We start from the raw sequence: 17387 nt of genomic DNA, 5'->3' as shown, positions 1-17387 counted from the left end.
ATGTTAAACCCAACTAACTTCAGCCTGAGGCTGATCAGGACTCCCTGGAGCTGACAGAGTAGACAAGTTCAGATTTCCATTTCTCCCCAGCATGGCAGAAGACTGTCTCCAGGGGAAGAACCCTTTTCCCTCTCATTAGTTTCTTTCTCCCATTCAGAGAAGTGTCTTTTATAGAGCAATGTGTATTATTGTCATTTCCACAAAGCAGAGGGTTGGGCTGGAACCTCTGGTGACTCTCACTTGTCAGTAGCTGCTCAGAAAACAGCTCCTTTTGATCTTCTTCCTGAATGTCTGAGGTAGGAGTCCTGTCCTGCTGAGCCAGCATATCCAAGTAGGAAGATATTGCTCAATGCACAGGTTTTCCTCTAATTAACTCTGTGGTAATACAGGGTCTTTAAAGAAAGTTATTAGGACAACAAGGTACTAAAGAATTTTGCAAGAGCTGCTTTTACTTTCCCAGAAGCCCTGAGGCTCTCTGGCAATGGGTGTGGAGGACAGCTGGGGCCCAGAGGAGTGGGAAAGGAGAGTCCCTAAGGGGTGGTCCTAGCTCCTGGGAATGTTGAGAAACTTCCATGGGAAGCATCCCTGGGCAGAACCTGGCTCGGCAGTCCTATGCATTTATATAAGCTGTTATCAGCTTAAAACAGACGGTTATAGGATATTTTATGTAAGCCTCATGGTAGACGCAAAGCAAATACTTATAGTAGATACAAAAAATTTTTAAAAAGGAAATCTGAGCATATGACTATAGACAATAAAAATGCAAGGAAGAGAACAAGAAGAGAGGAACAAAGGAAGAACACAACAGCCAGAAGACAATGAACGAAAAGGCAATGGCAAGTCCATACCTATTAATAATTTCTTTCATTCTTCAGTCAAAAGACATGGAGTGGCTGAATGAATAAAAAAAGCCCAACCCAAGTATATGCTCCATAAGACAGACTCTCCTCAGTGTTAGGGACACACACAGGCTGAGAGTGAAGGTATAGAAAAAGATATTCCATGCACATGGAAACTAAAACAGATGTAGTTATATTTTTGTGAGACAAAATAGACAAATATGAGACAAAGAAAGCCACCATGTAATGATAAAGGGGTCAATCCAACAAGAAGATAGAACATTTGTAAACATTTATGCAAGGTCAGCATTATTCTGACATAAAGCCAGAGAAAGGCACTATAGGATCAATGTGATACACAACATTAACAAAATGAAGGAGAAAAAAATACGATCATTTCAACAGAAGCAGAAAAAGCATTTGACAAAATTCAACATCCATTCTTGATTAAAAACTTTCAACAAAGTAGGTTTAGAGAGACTATACCTCAATATAATAAAGACCATCTACAAGAAGCCACAGCTAACATTATAATCAATAGTGAACAGCTGAAAGACTTCCTCTAAGATCAAGCCCACTCTTTCCACTTTTTTCAACATAGTACTAGAAGTTTAAGCCAGAGCAATTAAACAAGGAAAAGAAATAAAAGGCATACAAATCAGAAAGGAAGACAAACTGTCTCCATTTGAAGATGATGTGATATTATATATAAAAACCCTAAAGGCCCCCACCACCACCACCACCAAACACACACACACACACACACACACACACACACACATGCACACACACACACACATGGCCACACACAAACCTGTTAGAACTAGTAAATGAATTCAGTGACTTAATTCTGGGTAGAAGAGAAAGGCAGATTAAAAAATAGCTTGGGACCAGGATAGGACCTAGGAAGAGAGTAGGACAAAGCAGAAAACCCACTTGGAATACAGAAGACAAGAAAATGTGCATCTAGAATAAGCAAGCAGGTTTTCAGGAGTCTGAGTCATATAACCAAGGTTTAGAGGAATTTGCCCTTTAGATCATTGGTTCTCTAAGTAAGATTTCCTCGCCAAGCAGCATCAGCATCATCTTGAACATGTGAGAAATACAAATATTCAAGGTCTATCTTAGACCTACTGAATCAGAAATTCTGGGTGTGCTGCCCAGCAATCTGTTTTTCCGAGCTTTGTTCCTGACTCTGATGACTTCTAGAGTTTGAGGACCCCAGCTCCAGATCAGCCCAAAGAGTTAGTAACATCATTTTCATGAGGATGAGTCCTTGTCTTAAAAGCATCTCCCTGCCTGAAACTAAACTGAAATTTACATTTTCTCTACCTTCTTTCCAGAGGACTGCTAGTAAAATATCAATATTGTATAGAATAAGGAAACTTAAATTCCAGAATCCATTTAGTGTGGATTATCTTGTCAATTAATTATTTCTGTAAAAGAGGGTCAGGATTCGAGGAAGCCTAAGAAAGAATACTGAAGTTTCAACAGTCAGGGAAAATGAGTGTAAAGTAAGGATTACTGATTCAGACAGGGGTAGTTGGGGGTTGGTCACCTCTTGACAATATGGTTCAGGACCTGCCTGATGTAGAAACCAATGTTTATTCTTTGCAAATTCTCCCCTGAAATAGGTAAGTTACTCTGCATCATGTTTGTGTGGGCAGGAAGTGACTGGAAATCTAGGCTGTGAGCTAAGCTACTGCCGGGTTGTCTTGAAGCCCTCACCTCAGTGTTCTCCAATGGAGCTCAATATTGGTCCTTTCCCTCCTGTTGACAGAGCTAATCTAGTAACTATATTCAAGTTGAGGTGTAACGTCTGATGATAATTTAACATGCTGTTCCTGTTCTATGCCCCCATAACTTGCTGTATATTATACTACTGTATATTCCTATCCTTGCCTCTCTCACCCTCTAGCTTTGGGGGGCTTGTTGTCAATATCTCCTATCCAAGGAAAGTCCCATCTCCTCAAAAACTTCCTTCTGGTCATTCTTTTTTTGTCTTTTTTGTTTTTAGGGCTGCACCCTCGGCATATGGAGGTTCCCAGACTAGGGGTTCAATCAGAACTACACGTCCTGGCCTAAACCACAGCCACAGTAATGCCAGATCCGAGCCATGCCTGCAACCTACACCACAGCTCATGGCAACACTGGATCCTTAACCCACTGAACAAGGCCAGGGATCGAACCTGAGTCCTCATGGATGCTTGTTGGGTTCGTTAACCACTGAGCCACAACAAGAACTCCTGCTGGTCATTCTTAATCACTTCCTTTTGGGGAGCTCTTAGATTGTTCCCATATATGTCACTATAAAAATGACATGATGAATATCTTTCTTCATGGGTCTTTATCTTCATTCCTAATTATAACCTTTATAGATTCTGTAAGCAAAACTACTGAGCTAAAGGCTATGAGCACTTCAAAAAATCTTGATAAATATGACCAAAGTGTGTATGTTTTCATATGGTCTCAAGTATTTAAAAATGCAGAAAAGAAAGAAACAAAAGAAGCTGCTTCTGGTGCTAATTGATTTTTTTTTTCCCCTTCTGTTCCCACATACTTCTTTAAACTCTCCAATTTGTTTTTTTCATAATGAACATGTATTTCATTTAAATGAGTTAATTCATTTAAATTAGAAAACAAAAAACAAACAAAAACCCCACCCCAAGTCCTAAACATTTTTCAAGCTTCAGCTTAAATGCTGCCTTTTCCGTGAAATCATCATTGAGTTCACCAGAAGAGATTATACAAATTCAGAGCCCTTAGCTTTACCACTTTGATCATACAGATATAGGGGAACCTGTGTTTTTCATCCTGGATGAAGATTCCTTAGGAACTGAGATTACTTTTAAATGGTAGCTGTATGCCTTGAGTGTCCTTACCTTGATAAATATATGGGCAACCAAATGAAAATTGTCATCAGTGTTGTCAAAATCTAGTTCCTGGAAAAAGCCTGGAGAAGGAAAGCTCTGCTGGGAGAGACTGGCACTTCACTTTCCCCTGAGCAGTGGAACAAGCTTTCTCGTAAATGGTGGGAGTGATATTTTAAGTATGGACCCCTTTCCGACCGAGCTCCTCAGACCTGCATACATTCTCACACAGATCTAGGCTTGAAGTTGTGATTCCTAACCAGAGGCACTTAGAATTTCCTGAGGAAAATTAATACTACAGAACAGGCTGTGGTTATGTCCCAGTCTCTGCTGGCTGTTGGTGAGGCTTTTCCAACTAGAACAATGTAGAAAATGAAATTCCCCAGTCCAAGTGGTCCTCTCATATACTGCATGTGGTTACGAAGACAGGATGGAAGCTTTAATTCTGCTGCTTACCAACTGTGGACCATTGGGAGAATCTTTCCAACTTATTGGGAATCATCCTCTCATGAGAAATCTTGGCATGATCAAAACACTTTCCACAAGAGAAGAGAGACCTGTAAAAGTATTGGATTTACCCACCTGCCCTGAATCACCCCCAGGACTTCCAACTTATTTGTCAGGAGCAATCGATTTAAATATATATTTGTTACCAAGATGTCCTTGGGAGAATGGGGGTGTGAGAAGCTGCAGTTCTATATAAACAAAAATATACGAATATGTATTTCATTCACTTAAACAGTTTTTAAATTTTAAATATTAATTTTCTGTATTAAAATTAATTTATTCATGATAAAAAACAGCTAAATTTGTTTTTTAAACTATTATTTACTTTGAGGAGATGCATTAAATGTAATTGTCTTAATATGACTAAGCCAGCTGGTAGCACATTCACCCTGCTGCTCTTGCAGGAGTGCAGGTGAATCCTCTTACCTCCATTCAACCTTCATCTCCAATCATTGCAGGGTCTTTCTACATGCACTTTAATTTTTATTCCGCCCAACCCTTAACTGCTATTCAGCTTCAAGGTAACCATTTAATAATACGTTCTCAGAAGCTTAAATTGTCTTGTGACATTTTTCTCAGTTGAATGTCAATATTAGTTGTAATTTTTTGAATAAATTATTTATTAAAGGAGGAGAGATGACCAAAAACGCCATCCCTGACTTAACAATTCTCAGACAAATAACATCTCTGACTTAAGAATCTACTATTACTCTCAGATAACATTTATCAAATATTTGCCAGGTGCCAGGCTAAGTATTTTACAAATCTTAGTCTGGTTACTCTCCGCAGTAGACCTATGAAATAAGTGGCCTTTTTATCTCTACTTTATAGATGAGAAAACTGTGGCATAGAGAGGTAGGCAATTTGCCAGAGGTCACATAGTAAGTGAAAGAGCTAAGTTTAGAACTTGTACTTTTTAACTACTCTAACACTATGTTAAGAGACAAACATAAAATCCCCTGAGGCTTAGGAAGAAGAAAAACTGGTTCTTGGAGGAAATGAAAAGTAAAATTGAAGATGTGATGGAAAAAATATAAAGAGTAAAGTGGCATTGGAGAGCATGGTTTTCTTTCTCCCACCTGGAAATAAAATTCGTAAAAATGAGGTCGCTATCAAGAAAATATGAGTTAAGGGAGTTCCCGTCATGGCTCAGTGGTTAACGAATCTGACTAGGAACCATGAGGTTGCGGATTCGATCCCTGGCCTTGCTCAGTGGGTTAAGGATCCAGTGTTGCTATGAGCTGTGGTGAAGATCACAGACACATCTCCGTCACAGACACAGCTCAGATCCCCTGTAACTGTGGCTGCGGCATAGGTCGGTGACTACAGCTTCGATTCTACCCCTAGCCTGGGGACTCCCATATACCATTGGTGAGGTCCTAAAAAAAAAGAAGAGAAGAGAAGGAAAGGAAGGGAAAAGAAAAAAGAAAAGAAAAGAAAAGAAAAAGGAAAACGTGAGTTAAACACATTAATCTACGCAGGAAGAAAGTAACATGGTAGTCAGAAAATGCGAAGTGAGAAGGTTTCAGGTTAGTGCAGACCCAGGTCGGGTCATGCAGTCTCACCTTTAACACCAATGTACTGCCAGGCAAGATAACATGGCTAAAGTTCTTTACACAATATCTGCACACACCCAGCACTTGCCAGGCTTTACTCAAGCTTCAGATCCTTCATTTCAAAAGTGAAATGTTTGGATTGGATCATTTCTGTGGTCCCTTTCTGCTTGATGTTTCTGGGATGTAATCAGTGATTTAGTTCAGCAAATGCTTGCTTTGCAGTTTCTCTGTGTCAGACAGGGCTGGGTTCTGAGCAGATATACAAAAGCCTCAAGCATGATCTCTCTCCTTCTAGAAGGTGCTCTCAGTGCTCACCTGTGCCAGATAAAACTCCTGGAGATTTGAATCCTCAGCCGGTGTGGTTGGCACCTGAGACCAGCTCACTTTGCCACTATAATTGACCATATCTAATTCACAGTTATTAGACACTGTTAGAACTTTGCAAATGTCACAGTGTTTTATAAAAGGGTTTTAGAGAGTACCTGAGGCTCATAAAGGGATTAAGAGTTGAAGTGAAATGGGATTAAAAGTTGGAGTGAAATGCTTCTTCATCTAAAAAATGTTTGGCTTTCATTGTTGGGCAGAGACTCTGTGTTGTGACCCGATATTTATTATTCTTACTTTCTTCATAAATAGAACCTTCAGTTTTAGCTAGTCATACAAACACCCAGAATAATCATTACATTACCCAGCCTTCCTTACACTTATGTGTAGCTGAATGACTAATTTCTTGCAATGGGACATAATGAAATTGTCTGAAACTTCTGAGAAATGTTCTTAGAGAGAAGGCTCTTGCCCTCATCCCTCTTCCTTTCTGTTGGCTGGAATATAGGTGTAATGATTGGAGCTTAAGCAGCCATTTTGAACTGCAAACTAGAAGCCAGATACTGAGGATATGGAACAAGGATATAAGGAATCCAGGTCTCTGATGACCAAAAAACTACTTTTTCCAGCTCCAATCAGCTACCTTCAGTCTTTTAATTGTATGAGAGAAGTTTCTGTATATTATTATTCTACAATTTCTATAACTTTCATATTATTTAGGAACATCTGTCACTTACAGATGAATTTTATCTTAACCAATACCAGGGGTCCTTGATGTAGTAAGTAGTAAATAATAATTTGGGTTTTCTTGTTCCATTTGTAAGATTAGCCCTTGTCTTCCATTTAGAGAATTGCAAACGTAGAAACAAATACAAATGGGAGTTCCTGTTTTGGCTCAGCAGTAACAAACCCGACTAGTATCCATGAAGATGTGGGTTCAATCCCTGGCCTTTCTCTCTGGTGTCGATGTGAGCTGTGGTGTAGGTTGCAGACAACAGCTTGGGTCCTGTATTGCTGTGGCTGTGGCACAGGCCAGCAGCTACAGCTCTGATTCAGTCCCTAGCCTGGAAACTTCCATATGCTGCAGGGATGGCCCTCAAAAGAAAAAAGAGAGAGAGAGAAAAGAAAGGAAAAGAAACAAAACTAAAACAAAAAACAAATAGAAGAAACAAATACAAATGATGCAGAAGTATCTGTGCTTAAAGCTATTTCTTAAAGTCCAACTATACTTCAGAGCAAACCATCCACTCTGTGCTGGAAAAGATGACATTAGTTATTGTGAACAATTATTTTATTTTTTACTTATTTTGTGCAGCATTATTGAGATATAATTGATGAATAACATTGTGAGAGTTTAGGATGTACATGTTAATTTGATACACATATATTACAAAACAATTAGCATCATAGTTTAGTTAATACATATTTCATGTTATGTAACTATCATTTAAGATCTACTCTCTTAGCAACTTTCAGGTATATAATAGAGTACTATTAACTATAATTACCATGCTGAACATGAGATCCCCAGACCTTATTCATCTTATAAAGTTTATACTCTTTGACCAATATCTCTCCATTTTCCACACTCCCTCCTACTCCCCAGCACCTGGTAACAACTATTTTACTCTCTGTTTCTGATTTCAGCTTTTTATACTCCACATATAAGTGAGATCATATAATAATTGTCTCTGTCTGGTTTATTTCACTTACCATAACACCTTCCAGTTCCATCCATGTTGTTGCAAATGGCAGGATTTTTTTCTTTCTCTTGGCTGAACAATATTCCATTGTATGTATGTACCACATCTTTATCATTCATCTGTTCACAGACACTGAGGTGGATTCCATATTTTAGTTATTGGGGATAATGCTCCAATGAACATGGAAATGCAGATATCTCCTTGTGACCCTATTTTCATTTTCTTTATAAATATACCCAGAAGTGGAATTGCTGGATCATACAGTAGTTATGGCTCAAACAATATGAGGAACCTCCATATTGTTTTTAATGGCAGCACTAAATTCCATCCCTAATAACATTAGGCAAGGGTTCCTTTTTCTCCATGTCCTCACCAATACCTACTACCTTTTGGCTTCTTGACAACAGCCATTCTAACAGTTGTGAGATGATACCTTCACAGGAGATCCAGGCTCCAGTGTCCACACACAGGTCTGAGTCTTTGACTTTCTCTGGAATAGTTTTACTCTTTCGTAGAATTTTGAATTTGAGGGTGAAATGGGCAAGTTGATTTAACCCTAAAGTCTTTTCCAGAATCAAATACATATGCTTCTAGTGAGTATTAAACCCTCAGAAGTAACATTGAACAAAAATCTGGTGTTTCATAGCAAATTATGTATGAGCAATGTGCCCTCAAAAGTACAGTCCAAAGTATAAAACAATTTAAAAGTTTATAAGTAGTAATTTATAGTAGCTAAGATTAAGATTAAGATGGAGTTCCCATCGTGGCCCAGCAGAAACAAATCTAACTAGGAACCATGAGGTTGCAGGTTCGATCCCTGGCCTAGCTCAGTGGGTTAAGGATCTGGCGTTGCCATGAGCTGTGGGATAGGTCACAAATGTGGCTGGGACCTGGTGTTGCTGTGTTTGTGGTCTAGGCCATAGGCTAGCAACAGCTCTGATTAGACCCCTAGCCTGGGAACCTCCGACAAAAAAAAAAAAAAATTAAGATTAAGAGATTAAGCAAAATATCAAGTATGGAAAATAATATTGATAACATTGGTGAAAAAGTACACATATATAAAATACATCATTTGTTACATTTGAAATGTTTCTAAGCGTGTTTTGATTTTAAATCTATGAAAACCCCTTAGCCCTCACATTTTATGTTTTAATTATCTCGACTTAAACTTTCACCCTTGTTCAACTTGCAGCCCTTCTCTGAAATCTTCCTTGATTATACCTAACCTCACTGATCTGCCCTCTTTTCTGAACTCTCCAATAGGAAAAATGCTTCCATAATAATCAATAGTTACATAATAATTTATGTTCATTAACCTCTTTAGTTGAAAATATTCAAGTGTATGCGATTGGAAAATAATCAACAACCGGGTGGTAAATACCGGCTTGAGAACCAGCACACAGGAAGCAGACAGCCCTTTAAGCAGTCGAAATCCTCATTAGCGAAACTGAGATTGGTTGTGTAGGAGGGATGAAAAGAAAAAATCCTCTGGACTCCAGCCTGGAGAATCAACCAGGCTTAGCTGAATATTTTCTTTTCCAATTATTTAAACACTGGAGGGCCCAAGACTGAGTCATTATCATATGGGAATACAACGATGACTAAGCAAGGGGGCAAAGTCTCATGGTGCTAAATGCTTTGGAACCTCTTGGCAGGAGAAGAGAATACCTTGGACATGCCTCCTTCAGGGTAAGGGTGTTGCTTTGGCTTTAGGAGGGCTAAAAGCCCCCCAAATGTCATTCTTTATCTTCAATGATAACTTCATGTTCCCACGTTGTGGATTTAGTTGTCTCCGTAGGAGGTGGAGGCTCTTTGGTAGAGGGGCTTTGACTGGCCACAACAATAGAAGGTAAGGTGCTCTGAGATCCAGATAAGGATGTTGAGAGAGAGGATGTGGAAGAACCAGGGATGCAGGTGACATGATTGGAATGGCTGTCTGCATGAATGATGACGGTGGTGCCATTGGTGGGCTTGCCAAAGTGGACAAAATAAAAGAGCAGAACCACAAGGGTCGTAGCAATTAGACAGGCCAATAGACACACCAGAAATGTTTTCCAGAGTGACCACGGTTTTGCTGTCACCTTCAAAGGATTATAAAGAGTGAATATTTTAGCAAATTACACAGTGGTAACTTAGGTAAATAATTTCAATTAAACATAACCTTTTTCATTACTCCAAATGCTGTAACTAAAATGCACAAATCTATCAACTCTCTCTCACACACATACATATGCCCACCTTGTCCACATGTCCACAAGGACAAAATGCCCCCCTTGGTCAACCCTTTGCACTAAAGCAATAAGGCATCATCTCAAATGCAAATAGGTTGCATCATGAATATATCACATTAAATTATTATCTTTTATCAGCTACTAAAAGTGCAGTATAAATTAAACTATCTAATCAGCCCTGGGTTGGGGTAAAAGGGCCAGAAAAAGGAAGGCAAGGCATATCAGAACATTTAGATTGGTTAACTTGAGTGATGGAAAATTACAGGTCTTCTTTTGCTCACTGTCATCTCCCATTTTCACCTGACATATTGAGATCTTATAACTAGAAAATGATTTATTAAATATATTTGTAATCTCTTAAACATGAGTAAAAGGAAGTTCATTGATCTTAGAAACACATCAAAATGGAAAAATAACCAGCTCTGGTATGGAGAGGGATCTTACAGTAATAGACTACAGCACTGAAAAATGGCTGGGGCCACAAGTCTCTGGCTGTTGCCCAAGACTGTGGAGTTGCAGTGCTGAGGGGGGTAAGCAAGGGAGAAGGGCAGAGCCATGGAAAGGTGGGGGGCCAGAGACAGGTTCACGGAGAGGAGAACCCTTCTGAGGAGCTGATGGAGCAGGGTCTGCTGGCCCCGTTTTTTACCGTCAATCCACAGTACTACTAAAGACACCCCACTACACCCTGGACCCTGGGCCCCACCTCTTACCCACTGCGGCTGTAAGGTCACGATGGGCGATCTGCAACCGCAGGGCATCCCTTCATTTGAACAGTATGGATTTCTGGGTAACTTTAGAAAAAGAACATTAAAACAAATTTTCAATCAACCCTGATTTTTAAGGATGAGGAAAATTTACTTTAGCCAGGAACTAAATGCATTATATGTAAAAAATTATGAGAGCCCAACAGGTATTAAATGAAGAGCTAACCAAGAGCTAGGGAAATCTGAAACTCTCATAATGGTTTTGTGATAGGAATTATATAAATGCATTTTTCATATTAAATGATCAAAGAGGAAAAATAAAAATCATCTCAATGCCCAAGACTCATTTAACAAATTTTAGCATTCGAAACTGATAAAAGTAGGCAAACAATACCAATGTCAAAGAACTAAAAGGAAGGGAATAATTCCCAAATGTGACAAGGAAGGTTTACTTCAAAGCAATGACCAACACCATATTTAACATCAGGGACATTCCTTTAATGTCAGGAAAAGTGAAGAATGTCTCCTATCATCAATATCAAGTAATGTTTTTCTAGAAGTTCTCATTATTGTGTATAAATAATGGAAATGTGATGATGCAATTAACATTATTTGCAGATGATAGGATTGCTTATAGACAGAATCCCAAATGATTAGTCATGTAATCTATCAAAAGCAATAACTCATCAATGTGGCTGATTGTAAAAATATGTTTTAAACATATAAAAGCACTTGTGTGTGTGAGTGTGTGTGTGTGTGTATGTGTGTATTAACTGCTATTCACAGTAGTAATGAAGCATTTTAAATGGCTCAGGATGTAAAATGCCATAGGACTTATGTAAAGAAACCCTCAAAACCTTACTGAGGAACACAAACACAACTTGAACAAATGTCATTTTATGAAAGATTTCTGTTGAATAAGTGCTCAAATCTCTAAATTTTGGATTAAAATCTTCATGGAATTTTTGGAGCAGAAGCATAGGTAAATTGACAAAACTTCATGTGGCAAGATAAAGCAATCAAAAAAATAAAATTAAATTGGTTAGGAGGACAAGAGGAAAAATATTAGCAGTGGTTTTCTCTGAGAGGGGTAATGGGTGATTTTTAAAAAAATTTTATTTTCTGTATTTTCCAAATGTTCTAAAATAGCATATAAACTCATAGTAATTATTTAAAACACCTTCAACACCACCTTGTTTTGGGGGACTCTAGGAGATTATAGGTTGCCTGTCAGGTTACTAAAATAATTACTAAACTCATAGTAATTATTTAAAACACCTTCAACACCACCTTGTTTTGGGGGACTCTAGGAGATTATAGGTTGCCTGTCAGGTTACTGAAAAAAGGGAAATTCAAATCTTTCCTTTTCACAATCTCAGAAGTTGGTTTTACTGTGGGTTTTTTTTTTTGGCATAATTAACAAATTATTTGACTTAATGGAATATTGCATAAATGTTTTTAACATAGGAGGAAATACCATAACTCATATTTGATATATTAAGAAAAGGAGGAGGAAATAAAATGATGTATATATGGCATTAAAGCAATGGCATTTTGCAGCTTTCTTGAAATATGAGGCATCCTATAAATTAAGTTTGTGGTTGTCTAGATATTGAATTCCCACTGAACACAAATACAACCTTTAAGTTGCAAAACAATCTTTATATCAAATCCTATCTTTGGGTTTATTTTGTCTGACTTTTCTCTTGGTTCTACACACTCAAGTTAATTACAAAAATTCATTTTTATTTATTAGAAACATAGTAGTCAAAATTTTTGAGGCATAGTTTTCTTATGAGGAAAAGGAGGTATGTGAGCAATCTGAGTTCAATGTCTAACTCTGCCACTAGTCAATTGCTAAATGAAAGGATTTGTTTGAATGGTGAATAGGACCTTTGACATGTTTTAAGAAATATGATTTTTACATTACTAGAGTAACATATTTTAAGCATAAGTTCCCCCACAATGAAACATTTCCATAAATTCCTACTTTGGAAACAGGTAGGCCAATGAGGGTAAATATTTTCATTGGATCAAAATGTATATAAATATAAATAATATTGTTAATATTTGCTATAAACATAATATCTCAAATCAGCTACTAAAACCGTGTCTACTGATACTATGGATTTCTAATATAAATACAAAAATTTAGGCAAGAGGTCTAATGCACCATTCCCAAATAATGGGCAGGCACCACTGAGCATACTAAATAACTCCCTCAATTCTTGTGATTCCTGCATTCATCCTCTAATAGCAAACATCAGAAAAAAGATGCAACTTAATTTCTTGGAAGGGTTAAACATTCAATGTGGAAAGCAAGAACGTTCAACATGAAAGCAATTTAAATGTATGTACAACACTCACCAACTCAGCCGTATTCTGTTCAATATGCATAGCATCCTGTCTTTGTTTGCCATCCATTCCAAAAGGAGCTCAAATGACGTCTATATTCCCTTTGTAAATTTCAGTTAGGAAATACTGAATTTATGTTAAATTAATAGTTAAGTATTTACACCATCTGGATTATGCAAACTAATAGTCGTCTGTTTTCTGGGAAAATTTCCAAATGCAACCCCAGAGTACACAATTTATGTTAGCTGGGAAAATGTAGATAGAAAAGTTTGCTCCCTTCCCAAAACGACCTGTAGAAAATTATCCCAACTTGAAGAAAGCTCTAGGATTCTGAGCCAATGTAAGCCTTGCCCTCATTTCACAGAACTTATTTAAACTCATAAAAACCTGATTTCTCACAGGTTAGGAATTAGTTTTTGCTTCTAAAAAAGCCCGCAATGCCACTCCTTGATTTTGGAGATTGCAGAATTCTGTGGCTAAACAAACAGAGGAATTATAGTGATGACTCATTTCTAAACTGCCCCAAAATAAGACAATATTGAGATTACTGGATCATGCTCAATGTAGGTGAATGGTGAGTAAGATTTCCACATTGAAGACAGTGGCACTATTGAGATGGACAAGGGGATAAAACCACTAAAATAGCTTTAGCTAGATTTAAAGATAAGAATAGGAAATAAGTATACTTTAGTAGCCCTTAAATACGTAAATTAAGGATTAGAGATGGTAAATCTTGCCTGCTTCTTAGCACATTATCTTGCTTTAGGCTATAAAATGATTTTGTCACTGTTTCTGATGAATCCTAATCTTTTTAGATCATTGGGAACTAGAAAAAAAAGACTTAGTTCTTTTTCGCTTCTCACAAGGAAAAGTGTATATGATACATCCTGCAAAAGTGAGGTGGTGTTTCACAACAATCTGAGTGCTGATGCACTCTGACCCTTTGTCAAAGTGGCATGCAGTATAGAATGGAGGAAAAAATGACTTTAAAGAGCTTTTTAAGTCATGCATTTACTATAGGCAAACTTTGGGTGGGGAGGCAGTAGTTAGTGACACAGATTTCCAAAATATTAATAGTTACACATACACTGTTCAAGAGCAGACATGTGTTCTTGTTTGTAATAGCTGTATTCACACACACAAAAAGTTATGTAATGTATGAATTTCAAATCTCTAAATTTCTCATTAAGTAAACTATAAATGACTTATGATTTAAATCACTGTTAGTTGCCTTTTTTTCTTTTTTTTCTCTCTCTCTTTTTTCTTTCTTTTTCCTTTTTTGCCTTATGGCCAAAACAAATCGTGTTTCATTAGTCATGTTGATCTGACTGTATCTGAGCCCACAATTATGTAATTGTTGAGGAACTTGGATCTTCAAATTATAATTCTAAACTTCTCAGTGGTGGTGTATAGCTTAGAACAGCAAAGAATAAGACAAAGTACTTGGGAAAGTCAGCATCAAGAACCTGGCTTCCTACCTTTTTTTTAAAAAAAAAGAAAAAGTGTAGGGTACTACAATAAATTGCGGTGACAGATGACCTCTCTTAAGCAAAAGTCAGAAGACAGTTTAAATGGTCTTCAACCTACTGAAAACAATTACTGGCAAGCTAGAATTCTATGCTCAGCAAAAATATCTATCAAGTAAAGAGTTAAAATAAGATCTTTTTCGGGGGCAGGGACCACACGCATGGCATATGGAGGTTCCCAGGCTAGGGGTGGAATTGGAGGTAGCTGCCAGCCTATGCCAGAGCAACACCAGATCCGAGCAGCATCTGTGACCTACACCACAGCTCAGGGCAATGCTGGATCTTTAACCCACTGAGTGAGGCCAGGGACTGAGCCTGCGTCTTCATGGATACTAGTCAGATTCATTTCCACTGAGCCATTATGGGAACTCCTAAAATAAGATCATCTTTGTTAAAATAAAGAAAAAAAATTTTTGAGTACGTTTATCACCAACAAGTACTCCGTGAAATAAATGCAAAAGGGTAGAAATGCAGAAGGAAAGGAATCTCAGATGAAAGGGTCAAAATGTAAAAAGAAAAGAAGGAAAGGTGACAAGAAAGGAATGTCCCCCCATGATCCTGCTACCCAGTATTGTAGTGAAGGTCCCAACCTGGGCAGTAAAATAAGAAATCAATGATGTAAGGATGAAAGTTGTTCTTTGCATATTAAAGGATTGTAAACATAGAAATCCAAAGAACCCACAAGCAACCTATTAGAATAAGTAAGAATTTAGCAAGATTAGTGAACACAAATGAGTATAAAAATTATTTGAGAGCATTTTGTATTTGTATAAGCAATTATTTCATATTTCTGTGTATCAGAAACAAATATTCAGAAAATTAAACAAAGATACTGAATGAAAATTTTCAAATACCTAGAAATAAACTTACTAACAGATGTGTGATAATTTTAATAGAAAACTTATGAAATATTATTGATTAAATCATTAATGAAGTTCTAAATAAACATGATGCAGGCAGCTGTATAAATTGGTAAGATGACTTGGAAAACATCTGCATTATCTAGTAAACTTGAAGATATTTATGTCTATGATTAAGCAATTCCACTCCTAGTATGTTCCTGAGGGAAATACACACACACACACACACGCAAATGTTCATAGCAATATTATTTGTCATTTTAGAAAAGAATGACCCAAACACACAACAGCAGGATAAATGGTTAAATTGTGTTCTATGTATACAATGAAATACTTTCATCAAAGAAAATGCATGAACTATTCTTAAACATGTCAAATGCATGAATCTTACAAATATAATGTAGTGGGAAAATAATAGAGACATTAAAACTAAATTATTTTGTTTAGAGATATATATGTAAGAGAAACAGCTATTTTTAAAAAGCAAAGAAATAATTCATGTAAAGCTCATGATAGTGGTTACCTCGAAGGGGAAGGAGAAAAGCAAAATTGGGGCTGAATACAACATGAAGGGACTCTGGGTATTCTGGAAGTGTTCTGTTTTTGACCTGATTATTATAACCTGGATGTTTATTTAATAAACATCAACTACACATGAAAATTCCTCAAGTATGATAAAAGCTAAAAATAAGGACTTACCAAAATATATTGGTGAGCTCTAATAAAATTCATATTACACAAATCATTCTGAATTTTTTTCAACATCCTCTCTTTCCTCTGTGTTCATAGAATCTATTTGAAAAATAATTTGGAAGGCTCATTTGCCTTTTCTCTAGGCTCGATGCACTTCCACCTCTGGTTTCAAAGCTTAATGGTGCATTAAGAAGTAAAACATACTGCAACACTAGGTCAACTATACTTCAATAAAACTTTTAAAAATGAAAAATAGGAGGGAAGACAAGACGGCGGAGGAGTAGGGGGACACGCTCGCCCTCTCCCACAAACACAACAAAAAAAAGCACATCTACAGAATAAATGACTCGCACAGAACAGCAACCAATCGCTGGCAGAAGAACCTAAACTCCAATAACGGCAAGAAGTTCGTGACATTACTGGGCAGAACGGGAGAAAAGAGGAGAGTGAGAGAAGGTGAATCCGAGCGGGACGGGGGCTCCCGAAAGGGAACTGCGGAGGAGAAAGGGATCCCGCAACCTGGAAAGTCACCTACATGGGGGAAAGATCAAAAGAACCGGAGGAATCTCCAGATACAGAGAAGAGTGTAGCAGTAAGTTGGAGTATGGAAAAGCCGATCAAGAACCGAAGGGACCATCTGAACTACGGGCACAGTCACCAAAAATTGAGACGCCTGGGTGGGGACTGGGCACCGAGTCCTCGGCTCCAGAGATTAGTCCATGAGAAAGGGCCAGGGGAAGCCTGGGTGGGGGCTGGGCACCGAGACCTAGGCTCCAGAGGTTAGTCCCCGGGCTGGGGGGGTGGGGCGGAGCAGAAACTGCTTGGGAGCTCTAGGAACCATTTGACGGGGCAGAGACTGCCTGGGAGACTAGAAAACAAAGCTGTTGCAGAGGAAGGGAGCAATACTCTAGGGGTGGGGAAGTGGAAAGCCACATCAGAGGGAACCTGGGAAAAGAGCCTGGTCTGTGCCCTGCTGGGGAGGGGAGAGAAGAAGGGGTTGGTCCCCATAGAATACCCCCCATGCCACAGCAAGCTTACAGGCCCGCTAGCTAGCTGAAAGCTGTGCTTCCCAGTGCATCCCCTCCCCCCACCCCCTCCACCCCCTGCGCTCTCGCCAAACCTGGGGCTGCCTGTCATCCAGGAGGGCGGCCTCAACAATTGCCTGAAGCCTACCACCACAGGGGCTGTCCCTGCACAGGCCTGCTTGCCCTTTGGAGGG

The 17387-nt window shown here is 38.3% G+C and overlaps 1 protein-coding gene across 1 annotated transcript; it reads right to left on the bottom strand.

Annotated features, from left to right (window-relative positions):
• Positions 1–8773: 8773 nt before the first annotated feature.
• LOC125121147 (dynactin-associated protein-like) lies at positions 8774–13437 on the bottom strand. Its single transcript, XM_047769432.1, has 3 exons — positions 13102–13437; positions 10741–10821; positions 8774–9880 (listed from the first exon to the last, which is right to left on the bottom strand). Exons 1-3 carry the CDS (start codon positions 13156–13158, stop codon positions 9536–9538), a joined length of 483 nt encoding a protein of 160 aa, XP_047625388.1. The 5' UTR covers positions 13159–13437; the 3' UTR covers positions 8774–9535.
• Between the last annotated feature and the right edge of the window lie 3950 nt (positions 13438–17387).

This window comes from Phacochoerus africanus, chromosome 2 (genome assembly GCF_016906955.1).
Source record: "Phacochoerus africanus isolate WHEZ1 chromosome 2, ROS_Pafr_v1, whole genome shotgun sequence".
NCBI lineage: Eukaryota > Metazoa > Chordata > Mammalia > Artiodactyla > Suidae > Phacochoerus > Phacochoerus africanus.
Note: the sequence above shows the minus strand (reverse complement) of the source record. Positions and strands in the feature narration are given on the sequence as shown.

Excerpts from the sequence above, each read along its gene's own strand:
- LOC125121147 (XM_047769432.1), bottom strand. The coding sequence starts at position 13,158 with ATGGATGGCAAACAAAGACAGGATGCTATGCATATTGAACAGAATACG. Across the intron at positions 10,822-13,101 it reads AACAGAATACGGCTGAGTTG|TTACCCAGAAATCCATACTG; the intron begins GTGAGTGTTGTA and ends CTTTTTCTAAAG. Across the intron at positions 9,881-10,740 it reads TGACCTTACAGCCGCAGTGG|GTGACAGCAAAACCGTGGTC; the intron begins GTAAGAGGTGGG and ends AATCCTTTGAAG.